This window comes from Drosophila serrata, unplaced genomic scaffold (assembly GCF_035046125.1).
Source record: "Drosophila serrata isolate PLE 108 unplaced genomic scaffold, ASM3504612v1 contig_110, whole genome shotgun sequence".
Taxonomy (NCBI): Eukaryota; Metazoa; Arthropoda; class Insecta; order Diptera; family Drosophilidae; genus Drosophila; species Drosophila serrata.
Window position 1 is genome coordinate 222633 of NW_028257008.1, and position 18883 is coordinate 241515.

At 45.6% G+C, this 18883-nt stretch overlaps 4 protein-coding genes across 5 annotated transcripts; 1 reads left to right on the plus strand and 3 right to left on the minus strand.

Moving 5' to 3' along the window:
• Positions 1–86: 86 nt before the first annotated feature.
• CSN5 (COP9 signalosome subunit 5) lies at positions 87–1506 on the minus strand. Of its 2 annotated transcripts, none has more exons than XM_020943990.2 (3): positions 1021–1506; positions 388–958; positions 87–321 (listed from the first exon to the last, which is right to left on the minus strand). In XM_020943990.2, the coding sequence occupies exons 1-3, from the start codon at positions 1279–1281 to the stop codon at positions 176–178; spliced, it is 978 nt and encodes a 325-aa protein (XP_020799649.1). In that variant the 5' UTR covers positions 1282–1506; the 3' UTR covers positions 87–175. The 2 variants fall into 2 exon arrangements, with proteins under 2 accessions (XP_020799649.1, XP_020799647.1); XM_020943988.2 differs by having other exon boundaries at positions 382–958.
• Positions 1507–3013: 1507 nt separating this feature from the next.
• Positions 3014–15193, plus strand: LOC110177455 (uncharacterized). The gene is made up of 7 exons (XM_086841197.1): positions 3014–3466; positions 3536–3760; positions 3845–3885; positions 4082–5637; positions 5710–5784; positions 5843–6223; positions 6302–15193. The coding sequence occupies exons 1-7, from the start codon at positions 3296–3298 to the stop codon at positions 14881–14883; spliced, it is 11031 nt and encodes a 3676-aa protein (XP_086697323.1). The 5' UTR covers positions 3014–3295; the 3' UTR covers positions 14884–15193.
• A 6-nt stretch (positions 15194–15199) lies between these two features.
• On the minus strand, positions 15200–17355 carry LOC110177415 (glycerophosphodiester phosphodiesterase 1). The gene is made up of 5 exons (XM_020944132.2): positions 16835–17355; positions 16610–16761; positions 16331–16538; positions 16100–16275; positions 15200–16038 (listed from the first exon to the last, which is right to left on the minus strand). Exons 1-5 carry the CDS (start codon positions 17141–17143, stop codon positions 15885–15887), a joined length of 999 nt encoding a protein of 332 aa, XP_020799791.2. The 5' UTR covers positions 17144–17355; the 3' UTR covers positions 15200–15884.
• A 138-nt stretch (positions 17356–17493) lies between these two features.
• On the minus strand, positions 17494–18663 carry LOC110177456 (trypsin-4). Its single transcript, XM_020944190.2, has 3 exons — positions 17913–18663; positions 17770–17810; positions 17494–17702 (listed from the first exon to the last, which is right to left on the minus strand). Exons 1-3 carry the CDS (start codon positions 18527–18529, stop codon positions 17551–17553), a joined length of 810 nt encoding a protein of 269 aa, XP_020799849.2. The 5' UTR covers positions 18530–18663; the 3' UTR covers positions 17494–17550.
• Between the last annotated feature and the right edge of the window lie 220 nt (positions 18664–18883).

Genomic DNA, 18883 nt, shown 5'->3' on the forward strand with positions numbered 1-18883 from the left:
AAAACTAAGACAAAAATAAATTAATAACAAAAATTAAAAAATGATTGTAACGTATATCTTTCCCCCGAAGGATAACACTTAAAATCTCATCATCACATAGAAAATCCGCTCAGTGCATTATTATTAGATACAGTAGACGTATATGGAAACTAAGTGAAAGAATTACCGTCTTAATCTATTTTCCCAGCCCGACTTTGTTAAAGAGCTTATCTTTGACGATCTGGGCCATGAGGCCGTGTATCAGTTCAATGGTTGAGCGGCTGCAGTCTCGCGTGGCCTTCGAAAGCTTGTCCTCGGAGCGCTTCTCATTGACATCGGTACCTGTGGAGAGCAAAACTGATTATTAACAAGAACAACTCTTTGATTGGGCTTTTTATGTACCGCGACCTAAAAAGTTCTCACTCTGCTCAAGCTTCTCAGAGAGGTCCATAATCTGGCCAGTGGTGTACTCCGTGTTTGTCAGCAGCCCCGAGCTGCCCAGTGTGTTTACCCAGTATTTATTCCACAGCGAGTCAAGCAGCTTGCGGTCGAGGGCCGACTTGAAGTAGCTAATGTCCAGCGGATAGTACTGCTTGCAATGGACGCCAAAATCTTCAATTTTGTTTAGTGGGATAGTCTGGTACTCTGAGGGCTCCTCGTTTGGCGGCTTGTAGCCCTTCGGATACGTGCGGAAAGCGCCAAGGCACACCTTGCCAGCGGAAACAGTGCGCACCGGGTCCACCACAATAGCCACGAAGGGCTCCTGGTACGTCTGATTTAACATCTGTGTGGACACATCGATTCCGGACAGCCAACAGCCGTAGCCGGGATGGCTGTGGTACCAACCAACGGCATGCTCCATACGGCCCACCTCCTTGGCGGCCTCCATGTAAGCGGTCATGTACTCATAGGCCTGGGCCTGGGCATTGACGCGGGTCTCGGTTCCCTCCACCGGCAGCGCAAATGCGTCCATGACAATCTGTAAGGCATTAACTTGAGCAGCGGCTCTCGTCTCGTCTCTAACCTCTTTTGTTCACTCACCATTGTGTTGTCCTCCACCTTGCCCAGCATTAGACCCATCACCTCCAGGGTGCCACCAGAACGGGCGTGCATGACCATTTTGAGCAGCGCCAGGGCCGAGATCTTGATGTCTTTGAAGAAGTGCGGATCCTTCTCCCAGGGCTTGGCGTCAATGATTTGGCGCTGCTGCTCGGCGTCATAGCGGAAAATTTCGTCACAGCTGGGCAGAGTCTGGATGTTGTTCTCCAGTTCCCAGGTTTTTTGGGCGGCGTCCGAGTCCATTGCGTGTACTTTGCCAATATTTTCCGAATTCTTCCCAATTTCGTTTTTGTTCCGGCTTTTGTTGAAAACAGTGTGACCTCAAACTAATTGATAAAAAATACCATATGGCCAAGGGTGCAGTTTTTAACATACGGTCACATTACATGTACACTGTAATAAATTAGAATGAATTATTAACAATAAAAAATATAATAAATAATAATAAAATGGTAATAATAATAAAAAAAAAAATTTTAAATCATATGGCCAAGGGTGCAGTATTTACATTTACACTGTAATACATTTTAATGGATTATTAACAATAATACAATATTTATGGGTTAGTTACACATATTCTCTAATTTTGCATTAAATCTCTATTAAATCTAACCCAAAGATTTTTAAAAATTAGCGTTTTCTTTTTCCGATCTCATTCACAAACACTGGCTTCATATCGATAGAGGTGCCTCCCACACCCTATCGATAAAAAGCCCACCAGAAATTATTCCTATTGACCATTTAAACAATTGTATAAAATATGCATGCCCCATGAATGGAATTGACATTCCAAGCATTTTGGTAGATGTTTCATCAAAATCCGTTCAGTCGTTCATGAGAAAACATCCCTTTTTCACTTATTTCCATAAATGTTCCTTCGAAGAATAAATATATCTGTCAGCACTGTCTGCCTAAAATTAACTCAACTTGATTTAAACCTTATAATAAAACTTATGAAAGCTGAAGATCGTACCATTAACGGGATCGCTATTCTGAACATTTTGATCGACGTTTCGTCAAAATCCGTTCAGTCGTTCATAAGAAATCTCGAATTTTTCATTTATTTCTATTAATGTGTCAGCGAAGAATAAATATATCCCGCAGCCCTGCCCGCCTAAAAACCAAGAAGACTTGATTTTAACTATAGGGTTAAACCTGTGCGAAAGGAAGATTGTCCCCTTGACGGCATCGCAATTCTGAACATTTTGATATATGTTTCATCAAAATCCGTTCAGTCGTTATTGAGAAATTCCGATTTTTCATTTATTGCAGTTGGGTACCAGGGGTGCATAGTCATGCCTCCTTAGTATATAAATTAGAAATTCAAATGTTAATTTCTCCAAAACGACTGAACGGATTTCGATGAAACACCTACCGAATTGCTCAGTATAACGATATCATTTATTGGACAGACTATTAAATGTTATTTCGAAAATTTGTTTTTCAAATCTGGTGCTTCAATGCCCTTGCTTTGTAATATGATTTCAGGTCAAAAATTTGCAACTCAGTGAATAAATTATTTTCGACCCTATAAAGTATATATATTCTTGATCAGCATCAACAGCCGAGTCTATCTAGCCATGTCCATCTGTCTGCAGTCACTTTTCTTAATGTTTTATTCAACAAATTGCTATTTTTATTTAATTTAGTATTTTTCTTAACATGGTTCCATGGTCTGGTTCAGCGAGTGGTTCTCTGCTGGTTCCCATCTGGTTCCATTTTCATAGTTCGCGCCTTAGATATCAGCCCAAATACAAATACACCACCCACTATTATTCGATTTTCTCTAAATCTGACGGTTAAAAACAATTGAAATTTTCACGAAATATTCCTTAATCTTCTCCTAGTAAGCCTATATACCGTGCATATGTGCACACGTTCGTAAATCGAAGTTATATGCCTTACAATTTTTTGATGCGAGTTGGCAGCTCCGTTACGCTTCGAAATTCGAATGTAACGCCTACGGTGGCGCGCTAAAAACAAGTTGGCATTCCGGACTTGCGCGTCCATTGCAAAAAAAATTCCTGCACAGAAAGATATATCGGGACGCTTGTGATGTAGGCCAAAATTAAAGTCAGTGCGTGAAAGGTGTAACACAAAACAGTGAAAACTTGATAGAATAAGTGTTTGCTTCATTCGGTAAACCGACTAATCCTCTAAGCCGCAAAGTCCAACATCGTTTTCGCATTTCGGTTTTTTACTTTCCCCGCACCCAAGCCGCAGTTGCTGCGCTCACACTCCGCCGGCCGCTGAAAAAATGTCTCTGAATGGCGCTCGGCTGCGCTACGTGGACGAGAATGGGGAGGAGGTGTTGGTGCCGGCCAAGGGACGCACCTTTCAAATCGGCTCCTACTTTAGCTGCGACGTGATCCTGGAGCCGCAAGCGGAGCGCCTGATTTGCGAAATAACATGCGACGCCTTCGGCAGGGTGAGTATAATGATTGTCTGGAATGTTGAGAACTAGCCGCCTGAAATGGTCGGATTTTGTCTTCCCTAGGTGACTCTCCTTAACCAGTCCAACAAGGATACTGCGATCCACCTGAATGACAAAATCATTCACGGTCAGCGTAGTCATCCGCTGCTGCACGGAAACAGGATCACCATTCTGGACAGGGTGTACACCTGGGAGTCCCTTAAGATGTCTGGCTCAGAGGATGTCGCGAGCACCCCGGAGCGGCTGCCGCCCGTTGAGCAGGCGCCGAACTCCTGCCCCTCGTTGAAGGTGAGTGGCGACACAATCTCTACCACCAAGTACAGTTTCTTGAGACCAATTTGACGCCTTCCCTATCTATGTTTGCATTTGCAGTCCCATCGTCCACAGATCGACAAGCGTCTGACAGTGCACAAGTAAGTAAAGCAGCGCAGGCATTCGGCAGCGACCTTATGACTGGGCCAGGTAGCGGCCGCCAACCCCTAAAATGGCTTGAGCGCGCCCGACCCAGAACAACTACAACAATAGGAAAAAACAACATATTTTCGGCATGTGTCTTAAATCGCCTGTTAATTGTCCTCATAAAACTCTGTTTTTCGGGTATCCCTTTAGCTTTCACTACAGCATAAACTCGGATGACGAGGGGAACACATCCATAGAGTCGCGGGACCAAAACGAATCTCACTTGGACGGCCAGGAGAGCTTAAATTTCTCGACTCCACCAAGCACAGAGTTGTCATCGTGCGAGACGCCCAAAGTCGATCTAGTAGAGGCGACCCAGAACAAGGAGAACACCGCCACACCGACGGCTAGCCACCAGTTGTTGCAGCTTTGCGCTCTCTCGGACGTGGTCATTACATCCTTCTCGCCCCGAGAGACTGGTGTTAAGGTGGAGAAGTCCTTTACCTGCGTACGGAAGCCAACCAAAATTGGAAAATCTGTGGCATCCATATCCATGTCCACGCCGAAGAGTGTGTACAGCACCCCGAAAGGGGGAGTGCTGTCCGAGTTGAATGACGACAGCTGCAGCCGCGATCTGATGGACTTCAGCACACCTTCAACCTCGAAAAGGACCCATCGGCAGTCGTCCATGTATTTGATCGATCTGACCACACCCTCGAAGCTTCGACCTTCTCTGAAGTCAACACCAATTAGCGTGGACAGCACGGACGAGTCATCGGAAGGTTCTCCCATCGTCATTGACATAACAAAATCGGCCACGCCGCCTACACCAGGACGGTCCCATCTGGCTAAGACGCCACAGCGACTAGCCAATGCCGTCGCCGCCACACCCACTCGCACACCGCAGTCCCTGATGAAACGGGCGCTGCTCACCAGCACCAAAAAGAAACAGATCGCTGCCAACCAAATGGATAAAACACCCGTAGCTACCCCAAGTAGACCAACCCCGCGTAGCCGTATCACACCGCGCATGCCATTCGTTTCAGTTCCTACGCCTGAACAAAGAGAAGAGTGGCGCGCAGCCGCCTTAAAGAACAGCCAGACACCCAATAGCATACCTCACAAGCGGCAATCCCTTCACCTTGGGACGCCAAGAGATAACAAGCTCTCCCAGATAAGAAAGTCACTAGCGGCTGCCAAGCGCAGTCCCACCGTAGACAGGAGCTTCAAGCTGAAGGCGAAGGCCCGACGTACGCTGAACTCGCCGAAGAGTAGCTCCCTGAAAACGGGGTCGTCCACACCAACAACCTTCAATTTGTCACAACCCAAATGTTCCACTCCGGAGAAGCTTGACGATTCTACGAAAGACGAGTTGAGTCGCACTTTCACAATCATGAACGATAGTGGGGACCCGGCTGAAGAAAGTTCTATAGCTGTTGTCACTGGAGAAATTGACAATAGTGTTGCTTCTAAGATTTCAGAGACTACTCTTCCACCAAAAGATAAAGGAAAAGATCCGTGCGTAGAGCTGATAGAGAATCAGAAATCTGATGTGGAAATGATAAAATATCCAAACAAAGACGATTCCATACAGTGCGAAAATGCAACGCAATCGTTTGAGGAATCATGCCAAGAAGCAGACCATCTTCTTGACAATCAAAGCACCGAAAATTGTTCCATTCAAGCCAACGAAGGAGTAGACATCATTGAAGATAGTATTTGTGAAGAGGTTCACGCAAGCATTCCCCCAGAAATAGATGATAATGGTAATAGAGGATGATTTTTAAATTGCGTTATTTAAAATATACTTATATATTTTTTTTTTCTTAATATTACAGAAAAGCTTCCGAAAGTAATTGATGCTTGCGAGAGGGAGTCACCAAATATTAAGTCTTCTGATACTGTTGCAGAAGGTAAGTGAACAAAATTTAAAAAGAAATAGTAAAACCAAGTTTTAATTTTTACCAGCAGAAGAGAACATTGAACCAACGCCTCAAGTTAAAACTCCCATGCTTCGAAGAAGTTCGCGACGACTCTCTGTTGACCAGAAAGTAGGCGTCGCCACAACACCACGTCAAGACAGGAGCACTCGCAGAGGTTCTGTGGGGGCCAGCAGGAGCCAGGCAGATACGAAGACGGAGGGCAGCAAAAAGGGCACACGAAGAGCGTCCTGTTCGGCGTTGGTGGATAGTCAAAAAGTCATCGGTACGCCGCGTCGCAAGCGTCGATTATCAGAGCAAATAAGCACACCAACGAGACAATCCAAACGTCTGATGATGAACACACCCAAACCCACAGTTGAAGTCGATGATTCCATAGGCGATATGGGTGTGATTGTAGAGGAAGATGATGGTAATTAATTTAATATTTGTTGAGATATGTAGACATCCATTAAAGTATTTCGAGCTAATTCTATCGTTTTGGTTCCAGATGAAAAATCTTCCATTGTGGACGACGAGAATTATGGAAAGGAGCTGCCATGTGATGAGCCGGATAATGTCGACTATCACGGTCTGAGGGATCTCTTAAAGACGCCTAAAAATTGCAGCACACCTCGCTTCAAGGGGCTGCGGGAAATGATGCGCACTCCCAAGGTTCCCGCTTCTCCAATTTTCGGTAATATTGAAGAGTTGCTGGATAATTCTATTGGAGGTATCACGCCCCATCAAAACAAGACCACCAGGAGCATCACAGTGGGTCGGGTCGCAGTAGAAAATGGCAACGCATTGGAGGGAGTTTTGAAGACTCCAAGCGCCAGAAACATAATGGTGCCCAACGAACCAGCAAGTGCCGTATTAAAGTCCCGAGGGGATTCCTTAGCAACAGCCACCGAATACGAACTGGACATGACAAATACCACGTTGCACCTGGACAAAATCTTTGATGATGTGCCGAGCACTTCAGTTGCCAACATGGAGGACACCGAGGCAGAGATAAATGTGACAGCTCTTAGTACAGCGTCGGGACTGGATCCCCTGAAAGAATCTGTGTCATCCGAGCTGCCTATGAGTGTCTGTAAATTGGAAACCACTGGTTTGGCTTCCCATAAGAATGATCCCCTTACTAGCACTACATACAAGACAGCCATGCAGGCAGATCTTGAACTGAGCACCACCATTGCCGAGGATGGCGAACCGTCCTCTAGGCCTAGCTCACTGAGCTCGAACGATTTGAGTGGCATGCAGTTGCTGGATCAAACCTCAGACTCCATGTTCTCCGAGCCGCTGATAGTGTCCGGCGTGGAATCGTGCAACGTTACCGTGGATGAGACAAAAGCTTTAGGACAGACCACCCATCAAACGTTAGATCTCAACGATGTCGACTCAGACTCAAACATAGGACTGACTGAGCCGCTTGTATTGAGCGACGATGATGATGATGATGCTGTAGTGGTGAAGGATTCAAGTGTGACTCCCAAGAAATCAATAGCTCTCAAGGAGGTTTCCATAGCCTACAATATCGAAGAATCCGTTGCTTCGAAGGATACTACACTAAATCGGTCAAAATTCAACGAATCTGAAAATGAGACTTCAGCTTTAGGCGAAACCAAGAATAATTCATTGATTGAAGAGGTCTCGCTGATTGAAGTTACTGAAAGTATAGCAGGCGACAGCATTAGTACAACCAAAGATGAAAAATCCTTGGTATTCGAGCTAGACAGTTCGAGCTACACGGATGCAGGACCTACAGAAGAGAACAATGAATCCGCAGCCGCCGAATTGACCATTGTAGATAGTGAAATTTTTGCCTTGGACTCAACACAAGAGGACGAAATTTTAACTTGCGTGGATGAAAAACCAGTCGAGTCTGGGTCTGAAGAAGCCGGATTAGTAACCGAAGCTCAAACTCATCCTTTGGATCTACAAATAGAAAATCCTCTGCCTTCCGAAGAAGTGTTGGAGAAGCGCAGAACAACTGATGTGGCTGTGACACATAAAGAAAAAGGAAATGCGGTATCCGAAGCTGTAGACTCCAAAACTCTCCCTCTTGATGCAACAGCAAATAGTTCCGCTAAGAGTGACAAGAAACCTATCGATTCCGATTCCACAATAACTGAAGAATATTTACCAGATAAATCTGCAGATCAGTCAATAATTAATTCTTCAACTAGCAATGATCTAACGAAAGAAAATACAATTGAAGACGATGTATCCATATCCTTGGACTCCGAAACTGTTCCTCGCGGTTCAACAGGAGATGAGCATGTGGCTTCAGAGGAGAAGATTTTAACTAACGTTGACCAGCAACCTATTAATACCGACTTCTCAGATACTAAAAAAGATGCAATTGCAGAGAAAGATCAGTCAGTACCTTCCAAAGAACTAATAGAAGAAAAAATTACTGAACATGGTGAGAAAGAAAATGATGTCTCGGTTGTTGTGGACACCGAAAGTCTTTCTCTTGACTCAACAGCAGATAATATTCTTTCAAAAGAAGAGATTTCAACCAACGCTTTGTCTCCCAAGGAACTGGCAGATGAAAAAGAAATTAATGTATCTGCAGTCGTGGACTCCGAAATTCTTCCTTTTGATTTAACAGCACATAATTCCGTCGTTGTGGAGGAGGAGCATTTAACAAACATTGACCAGAAGCCGAGTGATTCAGAATTGCCAATTCCTACAGAGGAGTTAGGTGGACAACCAAGAACAGATGTTCCAGTAATCAACGCCTTACCATCGGAAGAACAAACAGAAGATAAGATAACTACAGTTAATACAACTGAAACTGCTACAACTGTGGACATCGATATTTCTCCTCTCGATTCAACAGCAGATAGTTTCGCCATTGATATCAATACGCAGGCGGAGCTTTCAACAAATAATGACCAAAAATCAATCGATTTAGAGCCCAATAGCAAAACTGCCGAAGAGGATTTAGCAGTAATCGACGTTTTACCTTTCGAAGAATCTGCAACTGATAAGTTACCCGATGATGCAAAGCCCTTTGGTTCAACAACTGAGAATATGCCTGTAGACGTTCTTGGTCAAGATGCTGAGCAAAATAATATTGATAGTATTTCTACAGTAACAACGCCAGAAGCTGGCGAAGATTCGGATCCAAAAGAAACGGAGACAGATGCAGTAACAACGCCAGAAGCTGGCGAAGATTCGGATCCTAAAAAAACGGAGACAGATGCAGTAACAACGCCAGAAGCTGGCGAAGATTCGGTTCCTAAAGAAACGGAGACAGATGCAGTAACAACGCCAGAAGCTGGCAAAGTTTTGGTTTCTAAAGAACCGGAAACAGATGCAGTAACAACGCCAGAAGCTGGAGAAGATTCGGTTTCTAAAGAAACGGAGACAGATGCAGTAACAACGCCAGAAGCTGGCAAAGTTTTGGTTTCTAAAGAACCGGAGACAGATGCAGTAACAACGCCAGAAGCTGGAGAAGATTCGGTTCCTAAAGAAACGGAGACAGATGCAGTAACAACGCCAGAAGCTGGCAAAGTTTTGGTTTCTAAAGAACCGGAGACAGATGCAGTAACAACGCCAGAAGCTGGAGAAGATTCGGTTCCTAAAGAAACGGAGACAGATGCAGTAACAACGCCAGAAGCTGGCGAAGATTCGCTTTCTAAAGTAACGGAGACAGATGCAGTTACAACGCCAGAAGCTGGGCAAGTTTTGGTTTCTAAAGAACCGGAGGCAGATGCTAAACCAAGTACATCAGAGGCGTCCTTTGTTAAAGCTGAAACACATGATGATGCAGCTGAGAAACCTACGGCTGAGTCTAAAATCACATTAGATGAAATAGAAATCCAGAAAGGTGATGTTGAGGAATTGCCTACTTCCATAACCACTCCTTGCATCCATGACTTCGAAGTAGTATCTCAGAACGAGGAATCAGCTCTAGAACCTTCTGTGAGTCCACGTCCAGCCAATATTGGGGTTGAGGAAACGTTAGCTGTACAGCATACAGATCTAATCGACCAGGACCAGGAAGCCCAAGAAAAATCCTCCATTCAAGAATATATTAAGGAAAATGCAGCTATGAATGAAATTATGGAAGACAAGAATCCATGTGGCGAACAAAAGACTAATGGTGATAAGACCAAGATTCTTGCTACCGAAGAGACTTCAAAACAAAACGAAGCCGATAAAACACAAATAGAATCCATATGTGAAGCAGAATCAGATAAGGAGAAAACTACTACTATCTGCGATTTGTCAATGAATGAATCAGCTCCCGTCACAACTGCTGGAAAGAGTCCCTTACCATTAGAAGACGTGAATCAACCAGAAGAATCCAATGTAGCAGATATAACAGCTGTCGAACCGCAGGATATGGAAGTAGCAGCGAGTGACGACTTAGCTAAAGATGAGGTAAATGTTAACAAAACGCATGTTGTTGCGGACGTTTCAACTCCGTCGGAAATAGCACATAATGAAAGCAGCGGTCAGGAGCCAGTATCTCCCATAGTCGTCCCACCTACAGAACTTCTGGCTGACGAGAAAAACGACCTGAATGCGAGTTCTACGAAAATTGAATCCTTCACTGAGCAGCCAAAGCCCGCCAGCACTGAAACAATTCGATCTAAAAATGAAACTATTCAAGCCGACTCTGAGGATGAAATAAATCAGCTGGATAAATCGAGCATAGCTGAGGAAGTTGGAGAAGATTATGTTGTACAAGAAACGCCAAAGGCTAAAGCTTTTGTAAATGATCGGAATGTTACGTCGTCCAGCGAAGAAATGAGAGCCCAAGAAGAGGATCTTAACCCGATAGAAGAGTTTTCAGACCGTCTCAAAAAATCGAATGAAGTTGAAGAAACTTCAATTGATAGTTCAGCTAAGGAGTCTACTACGGAACAGACCTGCCAGATTATTCCATCTGCTACCGCAGCAGATTCGTCAACACATTCCTCAGAATTAATAAAAGATGATTCCGTTACAGAACAGCAAGGAGTAGATATATTGAATTCTTCAGCTCCATTGGAGGCTTCTTTATTGTCAGCTGCACAAGACAAAAGTTTGGCTGAAAATCCGGAGATGGCTACCACTGAGCCACTCAGTAGCAGCATAGCTGTCGATGGAGCTCCAGAAGCATCGCCAACTGAAAAGCTTTTGATAGCTATGATTACGGAAGATGCAACAGACAAATCCACTAATCGAACGGCAACAGAAGAGTCGGAAGAGGCAACTGATAATGATGTGAAATCTCTTAATGAAACGGACCATTTATCAATTGAGGAGGCTAAAGAACCCATAAAAAATATGTCCTTAAACGAAGATGAAGTAATATCTAAGGAGCTGGCTAAAGAGACCTCTGCTCAAGAAAAGCCGAAGACCGATGATCATCATATTAGTGCGAAATCTTCGGACCAGAAGGCGATACAAACTGCAGCAGTCAAAAAAGTTTCTGATATCATTGAGTTAAGCGATGATTCAAGTTCTGAATCTTCTCCAGTTGAAGATCACAACCCAGCCCCTGTAACTAAGGATCCCAAGGAGAATAAGGTTAAAGATATCGCTGAAGAAGGCACTCCAATTGCTGAAGTCAAGGAAACGTCTGATATTATTGAATTGAGCGATGATTCTAGTTCTGAATCACCTCCAGTTGAACAAGATCATATGCCAGCTCCTGCGCCTGCTTCCGAGGCAGATGCTTCTGTCCCAAATATAGAAACAATTGCTCATCAAGATGGAAAAGTAGAAGATGTAACTGATGAATTTCAGAATGGCGCAGCTACGGCGGCTGTTACTGCAGAGATATCACAGGCTTCAGATAAGTTAGCTTTTGTAGAGGTGAATGCAGCTGAAACAACTTCAACAACAGAATCTGTCGCAACTGTTGAACAAGACAAAGCTAAGGTTGAAAGTTCTGCTGATGAAGAGGCACCTTCTAAGGAGAAAGGCGAATCCAGCGGAGAAGTTTCGAGCACTGTGCAGGATGTTGAAGCATCCAAAAAGGAGAATATACTAAGCGATAAGCTACCGACGCTTTTTAATTCCAGTCCGGAACCCGAAGCATCTGACAAATTTATGGAGTCAAATCCAGAACCCTCAGTATCTACAGTGAAAACTATAAACATTACTTGCGATCCCGACGATACAGAAAAATTAAAGCCAGTCAAACGAGCGACCAGAAAGGGATCAGCCTCTTTGGAGACACCTGCAGAAGAAATTCTGATGAAGACAAGCCGACGTGTTCGAAAACCATCTGCAAAGGAGCCCATTACTCATATCCAAAATAAGATGGAGGAAACTGAGGAGGAAGATGTCCTGAAAAACATTCCGGAAGAGGCACATTCTTCTAGAGCCAATGAAGAGAATGAGTCAACAACGGAAGCTGTATCTGATCCTAATCAGGAGGAAGATACCGTTGAGAAGCCAAAGCGACGCGCCCGAAAGCCATTAGAGAAAGTGAAGTCAGCAGAAAAACCTAAGCGACGAGCACGTAAGGAATCAGCTGAAGTTCCTGACCCCGTGGTACACATAGAAAATAAAAAGGAAATTGAAGACGAACTTAAGGACGAAGAACAGACGCATTCTTCAAAAACAAACAAACAACATGAGCTACAAAAAGCAGATTCTTCCCAGAAGCAGGAGGTAGAACGCCAGGAAGAACACATCCATGGGCTACAAGAGGAGGAGGAGAAAGAAGAGCCCAAAAAATCTAAGGAAACTAAAAAAGTGGAGATCATCAAATCTCGAACAGAAAGACCTACAAGAAGAGGGCGAAAGGCATCGGAAGTAGACACGGATACTACATTGGGCAAGAAACCAAAGATGGACGACGAAGTCAACGAAGTGAAGGACTCGCCTACATCCACTCAGATCGAACAAGAACAGGAAATTCAAAAGCCAGAAAGACCCAAACGAAGAGGACGTAAAGCGTCGGCAGAGGAAGATTCAAATGTAGTTAAGGTCCCTTCAACTGAAGAAGTCCTGCAATCTATTGTGGAGGAAGATAATGAGGCCAAGGTCATCAGCACGGTGGATAAGGAACCTGAAGATGTTAGCACGAAGGGAAGGTCACGGCGTAGGGGGCGCAGGTCGTCAACAGAGGAGATCACAGTAGGCACATCATCCAGTCAGGCAAAGTCTGCAAATGGAAACTCGGAGAAGCCATTGGCGACAGATTCAGGGGATCAACCATTAAATCTTGCAGAACCAAATGGACCCCAGAAGCGATCTCGGAAATCATCAGAAAATATACCGGCAGCGGTGAAGGAGTCCCCTAAAGAAACAGATCACATAGAAAGACCCAAGCGTCGAGGACGCAAGCCATCGGTTGACATTGAGCATGTGGTTGAAGATGTCCCCGACAAACCAAGGCGAAGAGGCAAAACACCGGCTGACCCCGAGAAGCAACCTTCGGGTGAAGCAAAGGATGCCGAACCTGACAAAAAGTCTAGGCGCACTGCCCGCAAGCCCTCAGTTGAAACTGTGGTTACGGATGCCCGCAACATCGAGGTGGATCATCTTAAGGATATTGAAGAGGTAGCCGAGTCAGAGCCTGAACCCGACGCGACGACAAGTATGCCGCTTCCTGTGAAGGAGGAACCGAAGACTCGTCGGCGCGGACGTAATCTGAAACTCGAAACTTTGGACATATCGACCAAAACCACAGCTGAGGTAGGAAACTCACGCCTGCGTGGACGCAAGGCCACCCAAGATGACGTCCCCAAGTCCGAAGTCCCCGTGGAGGCTGAGACCAACCTTGATGAGGATCTCGACAATATAGTTCCATCGGATTCCAATAATGAAGTTCATAATCAGCCAGCGGATGAGATGGAGGCGGAAGTTACAGCAAAAGAGGGAAAAACCAAGAGACGGGTCCGCAAGGCCTCAGCAAATGTTGAAGAAGGGACGGCGGTAGCCAAGAAGACTTCGACCCGTCGCGGCCGCAAGGACGATATTGAGCAGGAAAAGCAAATCGATCTGCAGCAAGTGCCAACGGAGAGCGTTCCAGCAGTAGTGATGATGTCTGCCACTATTGCCGACGAAGCTGTGCGATCTGAGGACGAGATTACACCACGCCGGCGAGAGGGCCGTAACATGCCACGTAAAAATTACGACGAGACTTCAGATGAGGACAAGAAGAGATCTGCACGCCGGCCACGGAAACCAGCACTCAGCAAGCAGTTGGCTTTTAATGCTGAAGATTCGACCCCAGTGTCCAAACGCCAACCCGTCGAGGAAGTGGAGACGCCCGCCAATACGGTGGCTATCGAGGAGCCCACATCCACGCAGCGGCGCGAGGGACGCAACGTGCCCCGCAAGAATTACACGGAGGCGCCGGACGACGATAAGCCCAGTTCTTCTCGCAATCGCCGGGTCCGCAATTTGTCTGCTAAGGCCTTGGAGTTAATCGTGGATTCCTCACCTCGACCAAATACTCCAAAAAGCCGCAAGGTAAAGGCGGCTGCGAAAGATGAACCACCAGCAAAGAGAGCATCGCTAGAGGCGGTACCACCTACAGAAGCCGAGCCTGTGCCGGAAGAGGAGCCGGCACCCGTAATCATCAAGGGGCGTGCCGCTCGTCGCAAAGCAGATGATGATTTATCCGAACCGCTGGAAGCCAAGCCAGGCTCAAGGAACGCTCGCGCCACGGGACGTAAGGCCAAGGTAGACTCTGACCTGGATGAAGCTGCCCCCACTAAGAAGGCGCGGGGTGGAAGTCGTGCAAAGACGCCGGTAAATCCTCCAGAAGATAAGTCTGCCACTGAGCCGGAAGAACATCCTCCTCCGGTTAGGAAGGGTCGAGGTGGAACGCGTGCCAAAACTCCGGTGGCAGTCATCCCAGAGGATACTGCAACTAAGCCAGAAGATGAGCCAGCAAAGAAGCCAGCCGCCCGTAGTCGTGCACGCGGTGGCGCCAAAGCAGTAGCCGTACCAGAGCCGGAGCAGCCCGTCCATGAGTCGGATGTAGAGCCCGGAACAACTGCGACCACTGCATCGCGCGGAGGACGAGCCAAAAAGGTGCATTTTGAACCAACGGAAACAGCGGCGACGTCGACTGCCAACGCCGAAGATGCGCCAAAGCGAGCAACACGTTCCCGCCGGAAGTAAACATTTATATATACATATAGTAAGCAGTTAGTTAGATTTAAGAATCCCTTTGTTTCTTATGTTTGATTGTATTTACCTTGTTAATTTTTGATTATGTTTTTTTGTAACTTCTGTATAAAAAATTTGGAATTATATATATATTATCGGATCCCTTGTATCCCCTCCCTTATATTTCTGGGATGGCTTGCTCGCTCTAACTTAATACAAAAGAACCTTAATAGATTTAATTATTATATATATAATTAGTTAACCTGGTAAGGCATTTTATCAATTATCCCAAAAAATAAAGATTCGTAAACATACATACAAAGCAGACTTGTTAATGCTGATTCAATAAATCTTCGCAAATTATCTTTATTTTTTCGTATCGTATCGTCAAATCGTATTAATTTTTAATTATTTTGTATTTTTGGTTTACACACATATATTCCTCTTTCCCTTCTATCTGGTGCTACTTTATTACAGCTGAGGCAAAGACTTGTAAGGACTTGTTTTTGAGACAAGGGCACTCAAAACCAAAGCGAATTTTGTATATTATATGTAAGTATAAAGCACATCAAAAAGACATATGCCGTATATGGCATACGGTTGTGTTGAGTATAAAGGTAGAAATATTGTACATTGTATATATGTAAGCCTATACAAACTTTGAGAACATATCGCGGCGGGTATAAAAATATAAAGCCATACATAACAAAATAAATAGCATACCGAAATAAATCGGGTGGTCGATATAAATAAAATAAAGCACAGAACCTATATAAACATAAATATAAATATACACTTAAATCATAGCTTTGATCTCACTGGTGCGTGGGTGCTAGCAAACATCGGATAATACTTTCTAAAGCTTCTACAAAAACACATGGAAGTGGACGACAGGACACTAAAACAAGAAGTATCTAGGGTCTAAGCGCTGCGCTAAATGCAAACACAGTTTTGTGTAGTTTTTTTTGTGCGTCTGTCAGAGTCATAGACGGGGGTTCGTTGTCAGTGATACTCTAGGCTTTTACAAGGAGGTGCGGCTCTGAGCGCAACGAATCCGTTAGATACTGGATTTTCATGGTCTTTTGAAAGTAACGCTTCTCGTTCGGCGAGTTCACCATATAGACAATTGGACGAACGCCCACGTTGCGCCACAGGTCGGCAATGTGCCTGAAAATGAATGAGTTAATAAAGATTGAAGATACGAGCTATGACTTTTCTAATTGCGTACAAGTTAAACTCTTCTTTGTTCAAAAAGACAATGCTAATTCCGATCACGGGTGCAATGATGTTTCGGAAGATTGCACCGTAAATGGAGGTAATCAGTGTAGAGGACTTGAGGATGGACAGCGACAAATAGGTCTCGTGCCACAGACCGCATGTGATTTCTGGCTGTAGCTTACGGATCTGCAAGTAGAACCAAGTTTAGTAAGACGTTTCACGACCAGTAATTTTTTCTGACCTGGTATATGGCCAATGGGGAGCGACTTATGACAATTGTGCGTTGTGTGAACGTCTCGTTGGCGGCCATGAACTTTTGCAGCTGATCAAGCATGCGGGCGCTGTTGTCGTGCAGGCGCAGAAATAAGGTGGCTTGAGTCGCATCCTCCGTGTCCAGAAAGTCCGACAGCTGCCTGAGCGTGGCCACCGATTCCGCTTCATACTGCGACCTGTGAGTGCGGTGCAGTGACGTTTTGACGTTAAAAAGATTAAACGGAGATTCCACTTGATTCAACATTACCCCATTGGATGCTGGTCCGTGATGTTCAGCTTCTGCAGCTCCGTCAACGGTTGCTGGGCCACGTTCAGCCGCTTGGGGTTGGCCACCACAATTTCGCCGCAGGAAGTGAGGCTGGCGTCCAAAAGCACGTTTCGATATCCACGTGCGAGGCACTGTTAGGGCAAAAGGGGGATGTTATTGATTTTCGCTCTGCCTTAACCACCCGGCTTTCGTCCATGACGTCACCTTTTTGATAGCTGCCTTGGAGTTCTCGGGCGCATCGTACCCAGCCGCCCGGTTAGCAATTGGCCAGTAGCTAGGCCTATCATCCGGTGTGCTCAGCAGGCTGAGCAGACGCTTCTCGTTGGGACTGCGCTGCAGCTTCACGAACTTGGAGGCGACACATACAATGACCAGGGTGACGGTGCACCAGGGTATGGCGAGATTGCAGAACAGCCAGAAGACGTTGAAGCAGAAGAATATCAGGCTCACGGAGCAGCACAGTAGCTGGTAGATCATTTTGATCACACACCACAACCAGCGCCAATAGGACATTCAGCACGACGCAACTGGCCGGGCCGTGGGTGGTTCGGATCAGATTATATCGGTGTACGGTGTCTGTTGTGTTGTTGTTGTGCCCAACTATTTATATACGCCGTCGTCTTGTGCAGAAAATGCACTTATTTATCTTAACCCGAATACCACCCTCTGCTCCGCCCGCCGCCGCTTTTTTCACACTTTTGTTGAAAAAACCGCAGAAAATTAAGAACATGTGTGTATTTAAAGTTTTGCACAAAATGGTCACACTAAAAACACGACAAATTTATTATCAATAATATCGATGTTATCGATGGAAAAGGCGCGGACTATCAAAAACCAAATGTATTGTATGGAAATAAATACTATTTTTGTAGTCTTTTCTAGTTTTGATTCCATATTTATTTGCAATATATCAGACACATTCATAACTTAGTGAGCAGGCGTATCCAGCGACGGATAGTTGGATGGGCTAGACGAGTGTAGACGCCTGGGTAGTAGGGATCCGCACAGCCCACTCCCCAGGATACTATTCCGATAAGGGTGCCTTGGGAGCTAATCGGACCTCCGCTGTCACCTTGAATAACGATTTCGGTTCAGAGCATTCCATGATCAAAACAGAGATTATAATACTGATAACTTACCTTGACAAGCATCCGTATTTCTGGCAGCCGCACAAAACATTCTGAAAGATATGGATAAATATGAGCATTTTTAAGATTTAAATGGTTGTTCCTACTAATGAGTATTTTTTTACAAGATCTACCGAAAATATTTATATACTTACGCCTCGGTAACGCCACCATGGTTACGGAGATCGTTGTGGCATTTCTCCTGGTTGACCGTCAGCACGGTGGTGCTCTTCAGCACCGACGATAGGACCGGATTGGTGGTGCTCATGTGTCCCCAGCCAGAGACAACGGCCGGCAGACTTTCCGCGATTGCCTCTCCAACGGCGGGCAACCGAATGGGGGCTACCTTGCCCAACGGGTAGTTAAGTGCTCCATCCGCAGTACGCAGCAGGGCCACGTCAAAGTTCATGTCCGCCCGGTCGTAGGCGGGATGCTTGTGAATGGACTTCAACGGCTGGACGGTGCCACCAGTGGCACGCTGGACACTTCCTTGACGGAGCGTGAACTCCCGCGGCTGGTTCTCATGGCCGTCGATGCAGTGGGCTGCCGTGATTGCCCAGTTGCCGGACAGGATCGAGGCTCCACAGATATGAACTGTTTGGCGACGCAGCGACAGTTGGTAAGGGAACTCGCCCTCGGTAGCATCGCGTCCGTTGACGATTCGGCTATCCGGTTGCCGTTGGGCTGCAGCTGCTGCATTCACGCGGGCGGAGCCCAGGATCAAAAAGATCCCAGCTAGGAGCAGTAGACTAGGAACTCGGGGCTTGTGCATGGTTGTCTGCTGACGAGTGGAAACTAACCAGCCGCAGGAAACCGAGAGTCGATATATTCGCGGGCGCTTTATCAATTATTAGGGCTCTTATCTGGCGCTGCGTACACGATTTCTGAAGAAGCTGCGCCGTTTGGCCGTAATTAGCCATTGTCAGTTGGGTTTTTTTCGTTTCCTATCTTCCAGATTCGGTGATTTTATTACTGTTTACAGCGCTGACGACGGCAATGAACTTCCGCAAGAGAAGCGGGAATCCGACAAGCAACAGTGGCCGGAAACTATCTGAAAAGTTAAGATTCATAATAAAAGTTTGATTTTTATACTAGAACATACTAAAATTGAAATATCATGTTCGGG